Source organism: Chiloscyllium punctatum, chromosome 16, assembly GCF_047496795.1.
Source record: "Chiloscyllium punctatum isolate Juve2018m chromosome 16, sChiPun1.3, whole genome shotgun sequence".
Taxonomy (NCBI): Eukaryota; Metazoa; Chordata; class Chondrichthyes; order Orectolobiformes; family Hemiscylliidae; genus Chiloscyllium; species Chiloscyllium punctatum.
In genome coordinates this window covers 26,629,374-26,644,588 of record NC_092754.1, presented here as the reverse complement: position 1 = coordinate 26,644,588, position 15,215 = coordinate 26,629,374, and the positions used below count along the sequence as shown (strand labels likewise).

Here is a 15,215-nt window from a genome sequence, read left to right as displayed (position 1 = left end):
TTTAGGATATTTGGTCAGCATGGGCAAGTTAGATCAAAGGGTCCATTTCCATGCTGTACATTTCTATGACTCTATAACTGATGTGATAGAAAAGGATAGCAGAATGTGGTGAAAAGATAGCACCCATCTGTTAGATTATTGGGGCTAGTGAGCTGTACATTTTCCTAAAAATGTCTTTGCTCGCACCTTTCACATACGTACTTTGTAAATCTATGTTCACACAGTTCAAAATGAGACTTACAATTCGGTGCCTCTGTGTGTTAGTAAAGTATGTCTCATGATTTTTGCTTCCCAAAAACCTATAGCAACAAAAAAGAAAAGGTAAGTTTGTCTTGAAGTGCTAACTGTTACCAAAGTCTGAAAACAGAACACTGAAACCAATACATGAGGAAAGCACTAATTCAAATTGGCTTTCATGACATTCTCTGCTTCATAGGTACAGAAATGGGTGTGTGTGTGTGTCTGTGTCTGTGTGTGTCCATGTCCATGTGTGGTGGTGGGTGGCAGGTGGGGAGAGGTTTGGGGAAAGGGGTGAGGGTGGGAGTGGGTTGCAGAATTGACCTGCAGCCTATTGGCTGAGAGCTGGTGTCTGGATGCAATACTTCCCTAAAACTCAAATGGAACATGGTCATTAACATCAACAGCATCCAAAGTGACCAGAACTGTTTTCTCAGCTCTTGTGGCCTTCAAATGTGCAGAATCATCTGATAGTATCAATCAGGTTCCCTTTTTATCCTCTCACTTGGGGCCAACTCTGCTACATCTTCCTGACTCTCTCTGGGGAAGAGAATTTATGCCATACAGTGCATAAATAGTACTCTAATGTGGCAGTGAAATAACAGCACAATGTGCACGTTCCTCAGCCCAGGAGCCCAGAGCTTGTCTACTACTTTTTCTTTCTTTCTATGCTATTTTTTAATGTTTCCATTTATTATCATACCTAACCTACTTTTGACAACTTTGGAAGAAGGTGCTTCCTTCCAGCCCAAGCCCAATGACTAGGTGGCTACCAGCAGCCCAGTGCCTGGTGGGCTGGTCTCCCGGTGTGGAGGTCTAGTCCAGGAGGGGCAGTCTCAGTCTGGTGGTCTTTTCCCAGCATGCAGGTATTTAGATTAGATTAGATTACTTAGATTAGATTACTTACAGTGTGGAAACAGGCCCTTCGGCCCAACAAGTCCACACCGCCCCGCCGAAGCGTAACCCACCCATACCCCTACATCTACATCTACATCTACCCCTTACCTAACACTATGGGCAATTTAGCATGGCCAATTCACCTGACCTGCACATCTTTGGACTGTGGGAGGAAACCGGAGCACCCGGAGGAAACCCACGCAGACACGGGGAGAACGTGCAAACTCCACACAGTCAGTCGCCTGAGTCGGGAATTGAACCCGGATCTCTGGCGCTGTGAGGCAGCAGTGCTAACCACTATGCCACCGTGCCGCCCAGCGGCTTCTGGGTATTCCACAGCCCGGCATGAAAATCGAGGTCTGGGGTGGAGGTCTCATCTTGGTTTTGAAGGCAGCTACCAGGTCTTCCAATGGCCCAGCATGGAGGTCTCATCTTGGTGTGGTGGGGCAGTTTCAGCCCTCTTTTCCAGTGTATGCCAAATCCAGGAGCTGTCAATTGAACTGTGATGAACTTTTACCTTTTTTTCCTTCTTATTTATGACTTCTGTCTTTAATTTAAGCACTGTGGTATGGTCAATTATAAAACTTTTCACAGTTTTTTGTAAAAATACATGTAACAATAAATTGCTGTTCTATAGATGTCAGAGAGCACACTTTTCAAAACTACCAAGGACATTCTCTTTGTCAAAATGTAATATAAAAACGGACCTAAACAGTAAAAGGCTGAAAGTCAATCTCTATGTTTTTGACCTTATTAAGGCCTCACTTCCACTGAGGTGAATGAAAGGTACGTAGAAAGTGTAAAAAAGCAGGAACAATTTTCTTTTGCAGGGCGAATATAATCAGGTGATTGGATTTCAGGAAATTGTTAGAGAGTTGAGGAGATAGTTTTTGTTAGCTCAGGAGGACTGGAATTCACTGAGGCAGAGACACATGACGCATTTAAAGAATACTTGAACACACATTTGAGACGTGTAACCAACAGGGCTGTAAACCAAAAGCTGGAAACTGGGATTAAGCTGGATGGATCTCATTCAGCATACACAGACACGATGAGTTGAAGGGCCTCTGTTGTGCATAAATGACGCTAATTCCATTGCTAAAACTTTTCCCAAGCTGCTCCAGAGCCAGTCACTGATATATCAAAGAGTGTACTTGGATGGGCTCTATCTCTAGGAGAAAAGTGGCAACACTCCACTTGGCTTCTTTCCACAATAGCATGTCTGAGATTAGCAGCTCATTCCAAGTTTCAAATCCAGGTGATAATTCTATAGCCATCTACGACCCTATGGGAGTCACAGGTACATTACAAAGAGAAATATAGTAGCATTACAGAGTGGACACCTAGCAAAGTAATAACCTCAAGAATACTCTCCTTTGACACTGGAAGTGGAGCTATACTGATAAATCTTTGACTGATAAGACTTTAGAAACCTTATTTGCTGCTGCAATCAATAAATGAATTCCACCTCTCACCTCCAGTTTCCCTCTTCACCTCAGGCTACACAACGTACACAGACATCAACACATAGTAATTCCCCCAAACACACAGCATCCCTCTGCCTTGCTGATGACTTACTTGTCCAGTTTGGATTTACGAAAGGGACAGGTGTAGTAATCCACTGGTCTGTTGGGAACATACTCGGTCATCATGTTGGGGATACTGAGCTTTCCCAGAATTGCCTCAGACATATTCATGCAGGGGTTGGGCTGTGCCTGTGAATATAATAAAAAAGGTTGAGCTGGTGACTCAGCCAAGATGCACACAGAAAGCAAACAAAATGCAGCAGCTGGACAATGGAAACAAGCCAAACAGAAGAGTGAGTGCCAAACAAAAGCCAGAGGTAGCTGGCACAGAGTGATGGAAATGAAAGGGGTTCTCGAGGCGAGAGACTTGGAGAGTATACAGCTTGGGAACTATAACCAATGCATTTGACACAGTTGGATGGGAATAGATAAATTTTTAAAAAATAGATTTAAAAACTCCATCTGCTATTTTTAGCAGGCATATTAATTGATTTTCATAAATGACTTTCTTTTGCAAGATCAACAAACTCAACTTCATCTATGGTTAAATTTGGCAATTTTCTGGTCTGTATGATTCATTTCTAGATCCCACTGTGTTCTTATAAAACGCCTCTGTGAATGTTGCCGATTAAGAGTACTTTTGGGATATAAACGTCACCGTACACACCTGCAGGGGAGCCCTCAGTGACAACTCTTCAGCGTAATACACCAGCACATCCCAGGGGGCACTCAGTTTCAGGTAATGAATACTCTTCTTCTCACTGACAGTTGTATCCTGGGAAAAAATTACATTGAGATACCAATAATGTACTAACCACATGGATAGGAGCTCAGGTATGCAAAACACCACGCATCATGTTCCCTTAGATATTTACATAGCACACACAGATACCCCATCATAGAACATTCACAACTGTTTCCACATGGGTGGCACACATCAAACCCTGTCACAGTAACACACCTTGGGCCAGGCATGTGGATAATATAAGGGTAAAGTTGACAATTTACATTTCAATGGAAGTTATGCTCAGAATTATTGAACTGAATATTAGGCTTGGACAGCACAGGAGGCAGCCATTTGGCACCATATATCTCTGTTGGATCTTTGAAAGAGCTATCCAATTTAGTTCCATAACTCAGCTTTTCTCTTTTTTTTGTAAATTAGTTCTCTTCATGAACATATCTATTTGCCTTTTGAAAATTACTATGGAGTCTGATTCAACCACATTTTCAATTCGTTGTGCTTCCAACTGTGTGAGAAAGTATTTTTCATTTTCCCTCTAGTTCTTTACCATTTACTTTAAACCTCTGACCTGTGCTTACTGATCACTTCAGGAGTGTGTGGGATGGAGAATTGGATTTTCTCCAGCCCATCTTTTTTAAGCACTTCAGCCCATCTGGATGTGAGATGATTTAGTTCATCCAATAATTTGCGAGTAGGTTACTGAAGAAAGTATCAAGGACTTGCTTGAGTGTCTCACTTAAACTCCCACCAGATGACTGCACTTTTTATTAAATGGTCCATATAATCTATTTAGAAATAAAAACCCAAAGTACAACAAATCCTAAGCATTAAGTTTTATTTAGCACAAGTTATTGCAAATTAAGTCTCTATAGATATCTTTTGAACTAGATTCGCAACCTTAATTAAGGGCAATCTGGTTGGTCACAGAATGAGATTGCATGCATCTTCAACTCTTGGCAATGCTGCATTTCCTGTCCCGAATTTTGGGGACACAGTCATAAGTTTACTTTATTCATCACTGAGAGATCAGATCGTTCTGCTGTTGGGATTCTTCTGAGAAAAGGTTTTTATAAATTCGAAGGTATCAAGGTATTAGACACTCAATATATTCAAAGTATTAGATTCTGAGGTGTCTTGATAGCAATGACTTGGAAAGAATGTCTTTCCTTGTGGGAGAATCAAGGACAAGGGGTCACTAGTTAAAAATAAAGGATCACCCCTTTAACTTCAAGATGCGTTTTTGTTGTCACTTGGGATCATGAATCTTTGGCACTTGCTTGCTCAAAAGATGGTGGAAACCAACTTTCTGAACATTTTGAAGGGCAGAGGTGGATAGATTCCCGATAGGCAAGGAGGTCAAATGCTATTGGGGGTCGGCAGGAATATGCAGTAATCAAATCAACCATGGCCGAATCAAATAACAGAGCAGGCTCAAGGGACTGAATGGCCTCCTTCCACTCTAATGTGGTTGCTTGTACTCCTTCAGCAGTTTGAAATCAGGAAGTAATTCAGATTGGCCCCTTGGGCTGAACAACCCAGAATTAGAGTATTGCTGTTAATCTTCTGACAGAATACAATTTACTTTTGTGGGAACAGAATTTTGCTTGCAGGTAGGAATTCCCTCACCTTCTCCATCAAGAGCCCTGCATTCTGTAAATTCTTCACAAATTTGTTTCTCCATTTTTCATGTTTGTTGAACAAGTTTATTTTTGCCGTATCTTTCTCTTCTCTTTCCATTTCCTGATAAGTGGACCTCACTTTCTGCCTTTTTGACTTTTTCTTTTTCACTTCCCAAACAAGCACAAAATCTGCAATGAAGAAAGTCATAGTGAGATACATATTAACGTGTGCTCCTTATCAGCTGATTAATGTAAGTTAGGCACTAGGCACATGGCCACACTGACTGCTAAGAAATACCTGGCCAGTACTTTTCAGAATCCAGCCATCAGTCTCAGGTGACAATGCTCCAACAGTATTACCATGGTTTTCTTGATGATTTATTAACATCCCATGGGATTTATAAATCATATCTTTGGAACTTAACGGAGTTAAGACGTGTAGTTATTTGGCACTTCCATGCTTGGAGAAAGTGAGGACTGCAGGTCAGAGTCGAAGATTCCTGATGAAGAGCTGATGCTCGAAACATCGGCTCTCCTGCTCCTCAGAGGCTATCTGACCGGCTGCACCTTTCCAGTACTACACTCTTTGAGTTGCATGCTTGGGCCCCACATCCACACCATCACAAGATCTTCGACTTTCACACTTCCCCATCTAATCCCCAAAGTACTTCATCCCTCACTCGAGCCTATGTCCTCAATAGAGTCAACTCTTCCATAATCCTTTTTGCCAACCTCCTCGGCTCTATCCTCCATTAACTCTCTTTGATCCAGAGCTTCACTTCCACAAAGTCCTGCATTCCACCAACTCTATACTGGCTAACCTCCTTTGGCTCCACATGCCCTGATCATACTGACTTCAAAGTCCTCAACTTCAAAGTTCCTTGCAGGTTTATCCCATCTTCTCCCCTATTACAACTTTCTCAACTGCTATACTCTTCCTGTACCCTCCAATATTCTATCTCTAGCTTACTGTGCAGTTACTGCTCTCTCAGCTACCTTAGTGGTATCACATTTAGCCATCTTTTCCCTATATATTGGAAGTGTCTCTAAAACTCAGTCTCTTATATAATATCTCACAGCACCTTCAAGCTCATTTTAACTGATCTATTTCAATGCATCTTTCATTGGCATCCAGATTTAAATTTCAGATTTTATAGACAATAGATGCAGGAGTAGGCCATTCTGCCCTTCAAGCCAGCACCACCATTCATTATGATCATGGCTGATCATCCTTAATCAGTATCCTGTTCCTGCCTTATCTCCATAACCCTTGATTCCACTATCCTTAAGAGCTCTATCCAACCCTTTCTTGAAAGTATCCAGAGACTTGGCCTCCACAGCCTTCTGGGGCAGAGCATTCCACACACTCACCACTCTCTGGGTGAAAAGGTTTCTCCTCAAATTTTATTGTCACATGTACTCAAGTACGGACATACAGGAGCACAGTGAAAAGTCTATAAATGTCATCACACATGGTGCCATCTTGGATACCAAGGTACCTCGGTACAAAACAACTTGGGTACAAAGCAGGGCCTGCCACAAGCCACCAGGAGACCAGTCTGGTACCCACTGAGCTGATGAGAGAACGGCCATGACCCACCACGAAATGCTGAGACAGCAGGCTGGGACCCAACCCAATAACTGCTGAGACCCACCACGAGCCACTGAGACAGCAGGCTGGGACCCAACCCAATAACCGCTGAGACCCACCACGAGCCGCTGAGAGACCAGTCTGGGACCCACCCCACAGACTGCAGATAGACCAGGTCAGGACCCACGATTAGCTACTGAGAGACCAGGCCACGATCCACCATGAGCTGCTGAGACACCAGACCAGGCCAGGACCTACCATGAACTGTTGAGAGACCAGGCCAAGACCTGCCATGAGCTGCTGAGAGACCAGGCTGGGACCTACCAGGAGCTGCTGAGAGACCAGGCCAGTCTCCACAATGAGCTGCTGAGACACCAGGCCAGGACCCACCACGAGCAGTTGAGACACCAGCTGGGACCCACCATGAGCTGCTGAGACCCCAGGCCGGGACCCACCATGAGTTGCTGAGAGACCAGGCCGGGACCCACCATGAGCTGCTGAGAGACCAGGCCGGGACCCACCATGAGCTGCTGAGAGACCAGGCCAGGACCCGCCATGAGCTGCTGAGAGACCAGGCCGGGACCCACCATGAGCTGCTGAGACCCCAGGCCGGGACCCACCATGAGCTGCTGAGAGACCAGGCCGGGACCCACCACGAACTGCTGAGAGACCAGGCCGGGACCCACCACGAGCTGAGAGACCAGGCCAGGACCAACCACGAGCTGCTGAGACACCAGGTCGGGACCCACCACGAACTGCTGAGACACCGGGCCGGGACCCACCATGAGCTGCTGAGACCCCAGGCCGGGACCCACCACGAGCTGCTGTATCACCAGGCCAGGACCCACCACTAACTGCTGAGACACCAGGCCGGGACCTACTGAGACCAGGCAGAGACCTGTCACGGTGGAGACAAGCACCAAGAAGGGGAAAGCACTAAAAATGGGAAAAAGAAAGAGAAAAAGGGGACAAAAGAGTAGGAAATGGGAAATAAACAGAAAGGATGGAGAAGGTCTGGTTGAAGGGTCCTACTCCACCACCATCTCAAACCACCCGAGTTCTGTTAGTCCCCACTTGAACTCACTTGGGCTGATCAGCCTGAACTTGGGAGCATTGAGAGATGTTTTTTAAGCCATGAAAATATAAGATGTTGTTGTTAGGTTTGTAACAAGGATGGGCAAAAGCTCCAGTTTGACCAAACAAGAAAACATCCAGAAAACATCAAATGTGAATCCCATAAAATTGGACTATACTCTGAGCCAATGATGTATTCTCCCTCATGTGTATCAGATCAGTCAGAAATACCTCAAGCAGCTTCAGATACACTGATTTACTTGTGTTGTTCAAATAAAATTGGCAGTCATTTTGCACGTGAAAAGATCCCATAATAGCAATAATTTGAATCACTATTATGGTGTTAAAGGGAGGAATGTTAGTCAGGACACTAGGAGAACTCCCTGCTCTCCTTTGAATAGTACTAAAGAATGTTTAACATCCATCTGAAACTGTCTAATCTAAAGATGGTCATGACTGAAAATGCAGCACCCCCTCAGTGCAACATCAGTGTCAGTTAGACTTCACTCAGATCCCACAGTGAGACTTAAAGCATACCCTTCAGAATTAAAAACATTTACTGGGTAAAGATGGCAATGAAATATAGACAAGGCCACTCAAACACATTGCTTTATGCTGCTCTATTCGAAATTTTGCTTCTTGCTCAGCGAATAAGATCTCTCCATCTCTGTTGGTGAAAATCCCTCTAAATTGAGTATGATATCTATCAGGTTAGACTAATGGTCAGATGACCAAGCATCCCATCTTTGAATCATTTGTTATTCTGCAGTGGGGCATGCCGCTGTTTGGGGAAGTAGATGTCACAGCTCAGGGTGATTTCTTCTCCTTCCTTCGCCATTCCACCTTGGAGTCAACTCAGTGAGCCTCAATTGAAGAGGCTTGAACCATGATGGATCAGGAGGTGCCAGACCAAATAGTCAGCATCTTTCTGGTTAGATGAGATGAGATTCTCTACAGTGTGGAAACAGGCCCTTCAGCCCAACAAGTCCACACCGACCCCCCAAAGAGTAACCAACCCAGACCCATTTCCCTCTGACTAATGCACCTAACACTATGGGCAATTTACTATGGCCAATACACCCTGACCTGCATATCTTTGGACTGTGGGAGGAAACCGGAGCACCCGGAGGAACCCATGCAGACATGGGGAGAATGTGCAAACTCCACACAGTTGCCCGAGGCTGCAATTGAACCTGTGACCCTGGTGCTGTGAGGCAGCATAGAGTCATAGAGATGTACAGCATGGAAACAGATCCTTCGGTCCAACCAGTCCATGCCAACTAGATATCCCAACCCAATCTAGTCCCACCTACCAGCACCTGGCCCATATCCCTCCAAACCCTTCCTATTCATATACCCATCCAAATGCCTCTTAAATGTTGCAATTGTACCAGCCTCCACCACTTCCTCTGGCAGCTCATTCCATACACGTACCACCCTCTGCATGAAAACGTTGCCCCTTAGGTCTCTTTTATATCTTTCCCTTCTCACCCTAAACCTATGCCCTCTAGTTCTGGACTCCCCAACACCAGAGAACAGACTTTGTCTATTTATCCTATCCTTTATAAGGTCACCCCTCAGCCTCTGACACTCCAGGGAAAACAGCCTCAGCCTGTTCAGCCTCTGCCTATAGCTCAGATCTTCCAACCCTGGCAACATCCTTGTAAATCTTTTCTGAACCCTTTCAAGTTTCACAACATCTTTCTGATAGGAAGGAGACCAGAATTACATGCAATATTCCAACAGTGGCCTAACCAATGTCCTGTACAGCTGCAACATGACCTCCCAACTCCTGTACTCAATACTCTGACCAATAAAGGAAAGCATACCAAACGCCTTCTTCACTATCCTATCTACCTACGATTCCACTTTCAAGGAGCTATGAACCTGCATTTCAAAGTCTCTTTGTTCACCAACACTCCCTAGGACCTTACCATTAAGTGTAGAAGTCATGCTAAGATTTGCTTTCCCAATATACAGCACCTCGCAATTATCTGAATTAAACTGCTACTTCTCAGCCATTGGCCCATCTGGTCCAGAGCCTGTTATAATCTGAGGTAACCCTCTTCGCTGTCCACTACACCTCCAATTTTGGGGTCATCTGCAAACTTACTAACTGTACCTCTTATGCTCACATCCAAATCATTTATGTAAATGACAAAATGTAGAGGACCCAGCATTGATCCATGTGGCACTCCATCGGTCACAGGCCTCCAGTCTGAAAAACAACTCTCCACCACCACCCTCTGTCTTCTATCTTTGAGCTAGTTCTGTATCCAAATGGCTAGTTGTCCCTGTATTCCATGAGATCTAATCTTGCAGTGCCAACCCCTGAGCCACCGTGCTGCTGTATCAGGGGCGACAGTGCTTCTGTGCTTTAAAGCGACCTTGAATGTACCCTTTACCTTTTCCTTTAGCCACTCGTTTGGTATTGCCAGGCGAGAGCAGGGAAAACAGAACCTACTGTGAGAGGTAGGTTTGGACACAGTGGCCCGTCCATCAGAGTTAGTTCTTCAGGAGCAGGGCTTCAAGGCTGGTAGACTCGGCTTCATGGAGCATACTCATGTTGGTCTGCAACTCCTTTGTATGTAAAACATTTTGAGATGTGATGACAAGTCCAAAATTGTTTTTTAAATGTGTGGTGAACTTCTGCAGGCGTTACCCTGCTTACCCTCTATTTTCCCAGACTTACCACAGCTCTCTCCCATGTTGCAGTGGGACTGGCAATAGAATTTGTGAATATTAATTTGCTTGACATAACTAACTCTATATTAGCACACCCTGCTGGTCACAGAGAGCTTCTTTTTATAGGAATTCCTATTTTCCAGAAAAAGGCGACAGAGGCTGCCTGGAATGGAAGCTTCTGTTATAAATCATGATTTGCTTCAAGCATGCACACCGACTAGGGTATACGAAAAAGCTGCACCTTTCTGTCCAAGATACAAAAATGCACAGATTTAACCACCTTTTTATTGCTTTCATGATAATAATGTAAAGAATTAAAAAGCATAGAGACTAAAGAAAAAAAATCATGAGGGGTGAAAGTGAAACATATGAATCAAGACACAGTAACAAGCAGGAGACAAATAAGGTTCTCACCGATTTTTGTTATCCCATCATTGAAATAATTCCCTCTGCAGTCAGGGCTGTAACCACTGTTGGAATTAATACACAAGTCCTCATCATCCTCATCCCCCTACAACATAACAGCAGAGCTGGAGTTATTCACTTAACACAGCAACCAACACAGACATGAACTCAAAAACATATCAGTGAAAATAGAGACCTTGCATTAACTAGTAAATGTTGGCCATTAACCAGTGAACACAGGCATAAGTAAAGTATGAGGATTAACAAGTGAGAATGTCATTGCCCAGTGACCATTGACGATATAAGCAAGCATCATTTAAATGGTAAGCAACAGTATTAATTAGCGAACCAGTACACTAAGCAGTGAATGCAGTTATTACCATTGAGCATGGGCAAGCAGAGGCATTAGTCACTGAACACAGATATCAATCATTACAATCACAAAAAGCAATATACATCTGCACCTAAAATGCTAATTTTACAAATGCACCACAAACCCACCATTACCACATTCCCACTACAACATGGTTATTGTGGTCACTGATCTAGTGGCACTGGGCAATTACAGAGGTTTTCATACACAGACAACCAAGATTTGGCTTCGATATGCAGACAGGTTAAGTGCCGAGGATCTGGTTACATACAAATATATAAACAATTGATGGACAAGAAAAGAGCAGCTGGCACACTAATATGACCCATACAGTTATAATGCCTTGGATATCATAATTCACAACATCCTCCAGCACACCAATAGCCTGGCAGATTTTTTAAAAAGTGGAAGTTGAGGAGAAACAATATGGAAAATCATTCTCCAAAATACTTAAGCAATTAAACTAGCTCAGGAAACAATATTTGTAATTTACATTACTTCGAAACCCACCTGTCTTTTGAATGCCATAGTCTGCCACAAACTGATCTAGGTTAGGGACAAAAGAACTGCAGATGTTGGAATCCAAGGTAGATAGACAGGAGGATGGAAGAACACAACAAGCCAGGCAGCATCAGGAGGGGGAGAAGTCAATGTTTTGGGTGTGACCTTTCAAGACAGGGGCAGGGGGAGTGGGTGTGAGGGGAGCTGCAGATAAGGGAGAATTGGGAGGGGCAGGGTGGTGAGGTGGAGATAGATGAACACAGACCTGGTTGGCCAATGGGAGGAATGAATCCAGTTGGTGGCTAGAAGGAAGGTTTGATAAGAGGAATGGTAGGGAGAAAGAGGAGCTGGGAAGGGAGTCAGATGATGGGATGGGAGGTTATTTAAAATTGAAGAACTCAATGTTGAGTCCTCCAGGCTGTAGGCTGCCCAGGCAAAAGATGAGGCATTGTTTTTTCTAATTCGCAGTCTGATTTGCTATGGTAATGGAGGCGGCCAAGGATGGTCATGTCGGAAAGGGGAATTAAAATGGGCGGGGACTGGGAGGTCAGGTCAGCCCGAGGTCCCAGCTAAGATGCTTGGCAAAACATTCCATTAGTTTACACTTGGCCTCCCCAATGTAGAGAAGACCACATTGAGAGCACCAGATACAGTAAACTAGGTTGGAGGACATGATGTGGAGATGCCTGTGTTTGATTGGGGTGGACAAAGTTAAAAATCACACAACACCAGGTTGTAGTCCAACAGGATTATTTGGAATTACAAGCTTTCAGAGCGCTGCTCCTTTGTCAGCTACCTGGTGTTGTGAGACTTTTAACTAGGTTGGAGGAGACTAGGTCCCCTTCTAACATATTGTATTTGGTTATAGTCCTTCCCTATTCTCAAAGCAATGGATTCAGATTTTGCAACAAAATTTACCGCAGACTCCATAAAAATCTGTGTTGTTACCTATAAACCAGGGTGGTTATGGACAACATACTATTAGCCTCTTTGTCCAGTGGTTACGGGCAAGTGGTGAGCAAAACAAGTCAGGGTTCCTGGTGTTGATTGCTAATCAATGCCACGTTGTTGCAAACTATATGTTAAAGCCATGTTAAAATGAGACTGGACACGGTTGTAAAATTCTCCAGCTAGGTACTCTTATTGAAACACATATCCACCTCCTCAACTGGGATATAAGGGAAGGGAATAGTTAGTTTATTATATCCAAAAGGTACCTTGGGATACATATATACCTTTCTTAATCGCAGTAAATCCCAAAGCACATTGCAGGCAATGAAATAGATTAGCAGCATTGTCAATGTGCTTAGGTAGGGAGCAATAGCAGCAATTTTTACATAGCAAGTCCCATAAACCGAGGAATAATAACATCTCAATAATTTGTTTTTAGTGATGGTGATTGGGGCATAGAAACTGGCCAGGATATCAGAGAGATCTCCCCTACCCAGCTTCAATAGTGAGATATTTAGTGCTCATCAAAAAGAACAAACAAGACCTCAGTTCAACATCAGAGTTGAAAGACAGCATTTTGAAAATCGTGCAGCAGCCTTTCGATACGACACAGGAATGTCAATCTAGAATCCACGTTCAACTGTCTAGAGTTGGTGTTGAATCTAGCAGCTTCTAAGCAAGAGGCCTACTACTAATCCATATGCCTAGAGGGCCCTCACATTCTTGTGACAGAGGGTCAAGTTAAAAAGATCTCTCCAGCATTTGAGTTGATATTAGACAAGATGGACTGCTACCTTGCCTCAGCCAGAAATATTGCCATTGTTTGAAAAGGAAGAGGCAGATTTTACATGCAACAATGGAAAATTGCTGACTATGTAGCACACGTAGCTGATTAATTTAATTACAGGGAGTCGGGGAAGGGGGAGTGAGAGTCTCCTCATAATTAACTGCAATTTTTAAAAAAGCTGTTTTTTTAAACCATAAATGTGAAACATTAAAACAATATCGTGTAGCATAAACACAGCTGTAAAATGTAATTAATTTTTTTCTGAACCATACTGAATACATTACTGCAACAGCAGCACTGGAGGGAATCTGTTATGTTTCCTCTCAAACAATCAAATTTGTTGCATTGAAATAAATTTACTAAACTACAGCTGATTTTATACAGAAGGTAAACTCAACCTTTTTCAATTCAAAAGTTGTGTCTGCACGAGGTCTATTTCAAAGGCTGAGAAACAGGACAGTTAGCATCATTATAATTAGTACCAGAATAAACAAGGCAACTTACATAGATAGTAGAGCGGTAGCCCCCATTCTGAACACTTCCATATGTATCCATCACAACCCCAGATGCAGCCTTTTCTAAATACGTTAGCACATTACGATTCTTCTGAGTTTCATAGCTCTCACTCTGCAGCATCTTCCAATCTCACAGCACATCAAACATGGCCATGGGAGAAAATCACTGTAGCACGCAGACCTTATCTAATGCGTCCAGTCAGTGAGGAGAACTTTAGCTCTTTTATTGAAAAAAGACATCAGCATTTTACAGCCACATATCTGGCTCTGACAATCAATGCAACAGTGGATTCATTTGCTGCTCATACAGATGTGCAGTGCACAGGCGCAATGAACTGCATTAAGTCTTCAGCATTCCCGTTTACATTGTTTATTTAAAAAAAACAGCTTCTGGGGCTCTCAACACCTTTAGATTTTAATGCAGTTCTGTCTCTAAAATCTAGCAATTGTAATGCTGCTTTCTCTCCTCAATCAACTTAAAATAAAAAATATTCTAGGGTAGCTGCTTCCTGGGCACTAATTAAATATTAATAACATAATGTAAATATGCAGCATACAGTGGGGGAGGAGACACAATAGAGCTAAAGAAAGACTGCCTTCTGCAAAGAATCAACATGAGGCAGATGCAATATTGTATTTCACTTTATTAAATGAGACTGACATCCCTAACGTTGCATTACCTATCAGCCATTTCATCAGTAAAAGACCTATTCAGATTTCACTTCTTTTGTTGTCACACATGAGTATCTTGACAGATACACTTCTGCAGACACAAAAAGCAGTCACATAAAAATACATACTTCAGTACCCAATACTTCATGTATAACTTACCAGCATGGTTCATTATTCTGAGTAACTCATGCATATGTGCCCATCATTCTCTGTGGAACTCATTCTCTAGTGTTTAACACTGTTCAAATTACCCCTCCTGTGTAAATGTACGTTTTGCTGCGTAATCCACTCTATTATTTACAACCTTGAAGGACAAGGGCAGCAGATACATGAGAACACAGGAACCCAAAACTTTCCCTCCAAGCCACACACCATCCTAAATTGGAACTATATTGTTGTTCATTTACCATCCCTGGGCCAAAGTCCTGGAATTCCATTTCTAACAGCATTGTGGGAATGCTGACAGCTGATTAAGAAAGTGGTTCACCACCATCTTCTTCAGGGTAATCAGGGAATGATAATAAATGCAGGCCTAACCAGTCATGCCCACCTTCCATGAAAGAATTTAGAAAATGAATAAATTACACCCAGATGTCCATTATTCTCTGTGTAATTTATTCCTGGATATCCATTCATA

General features: G+C 43.2%; 1 protein-coding gene across 2 annotated transcripts in view; it reads right to left on the bottom strand.

Moving 5' to 3' along the window:
- Window positions 1-14,786, bottom strand: part of ano11 (anoctamin 11) — a 50,651-nt gene extending 35,865 nt beyond the window's left edge. Inside the window, exons 1-6 of one of the 2 annotated variants that reach the window (XM_072586549.1) lie at window positions 14,738-14,786; window positions 10,789-10,885; window positions 5,032-5,213; window positions 3,328-3,435; window positions 2,713-2,849; window positions 242-299 (exon numbers count right to left, since the gene is read on the bottom strand). In XM_072586549.1, the coding sequence (XP_072442650.1) occupies window positions 242-299; window positions 2,713-2,849; window positions 3,328-3,435; window positions 5,032-5,213; window positions 10,789-10,885; window positions 14,738-14,743 (588 nt within the window). In that variant the 5' untranslated portion in view covers window positions 14,744-14,786. Of the gene's footprint in view, window positions 1-241; window positions 300-2,712; window positions 2,850-3,327; window positions 3,436-5,031; window positions 5,214-10,788; window positions 10,886-13,895; window positions 14,269-14,737 lie in introns of those variants that run through there. The other variant, XM_072586548.1, reaches the window with a different exon arrangement.
- Window positions 14,787-15,215: the final 429 nt, after the last annotated feature.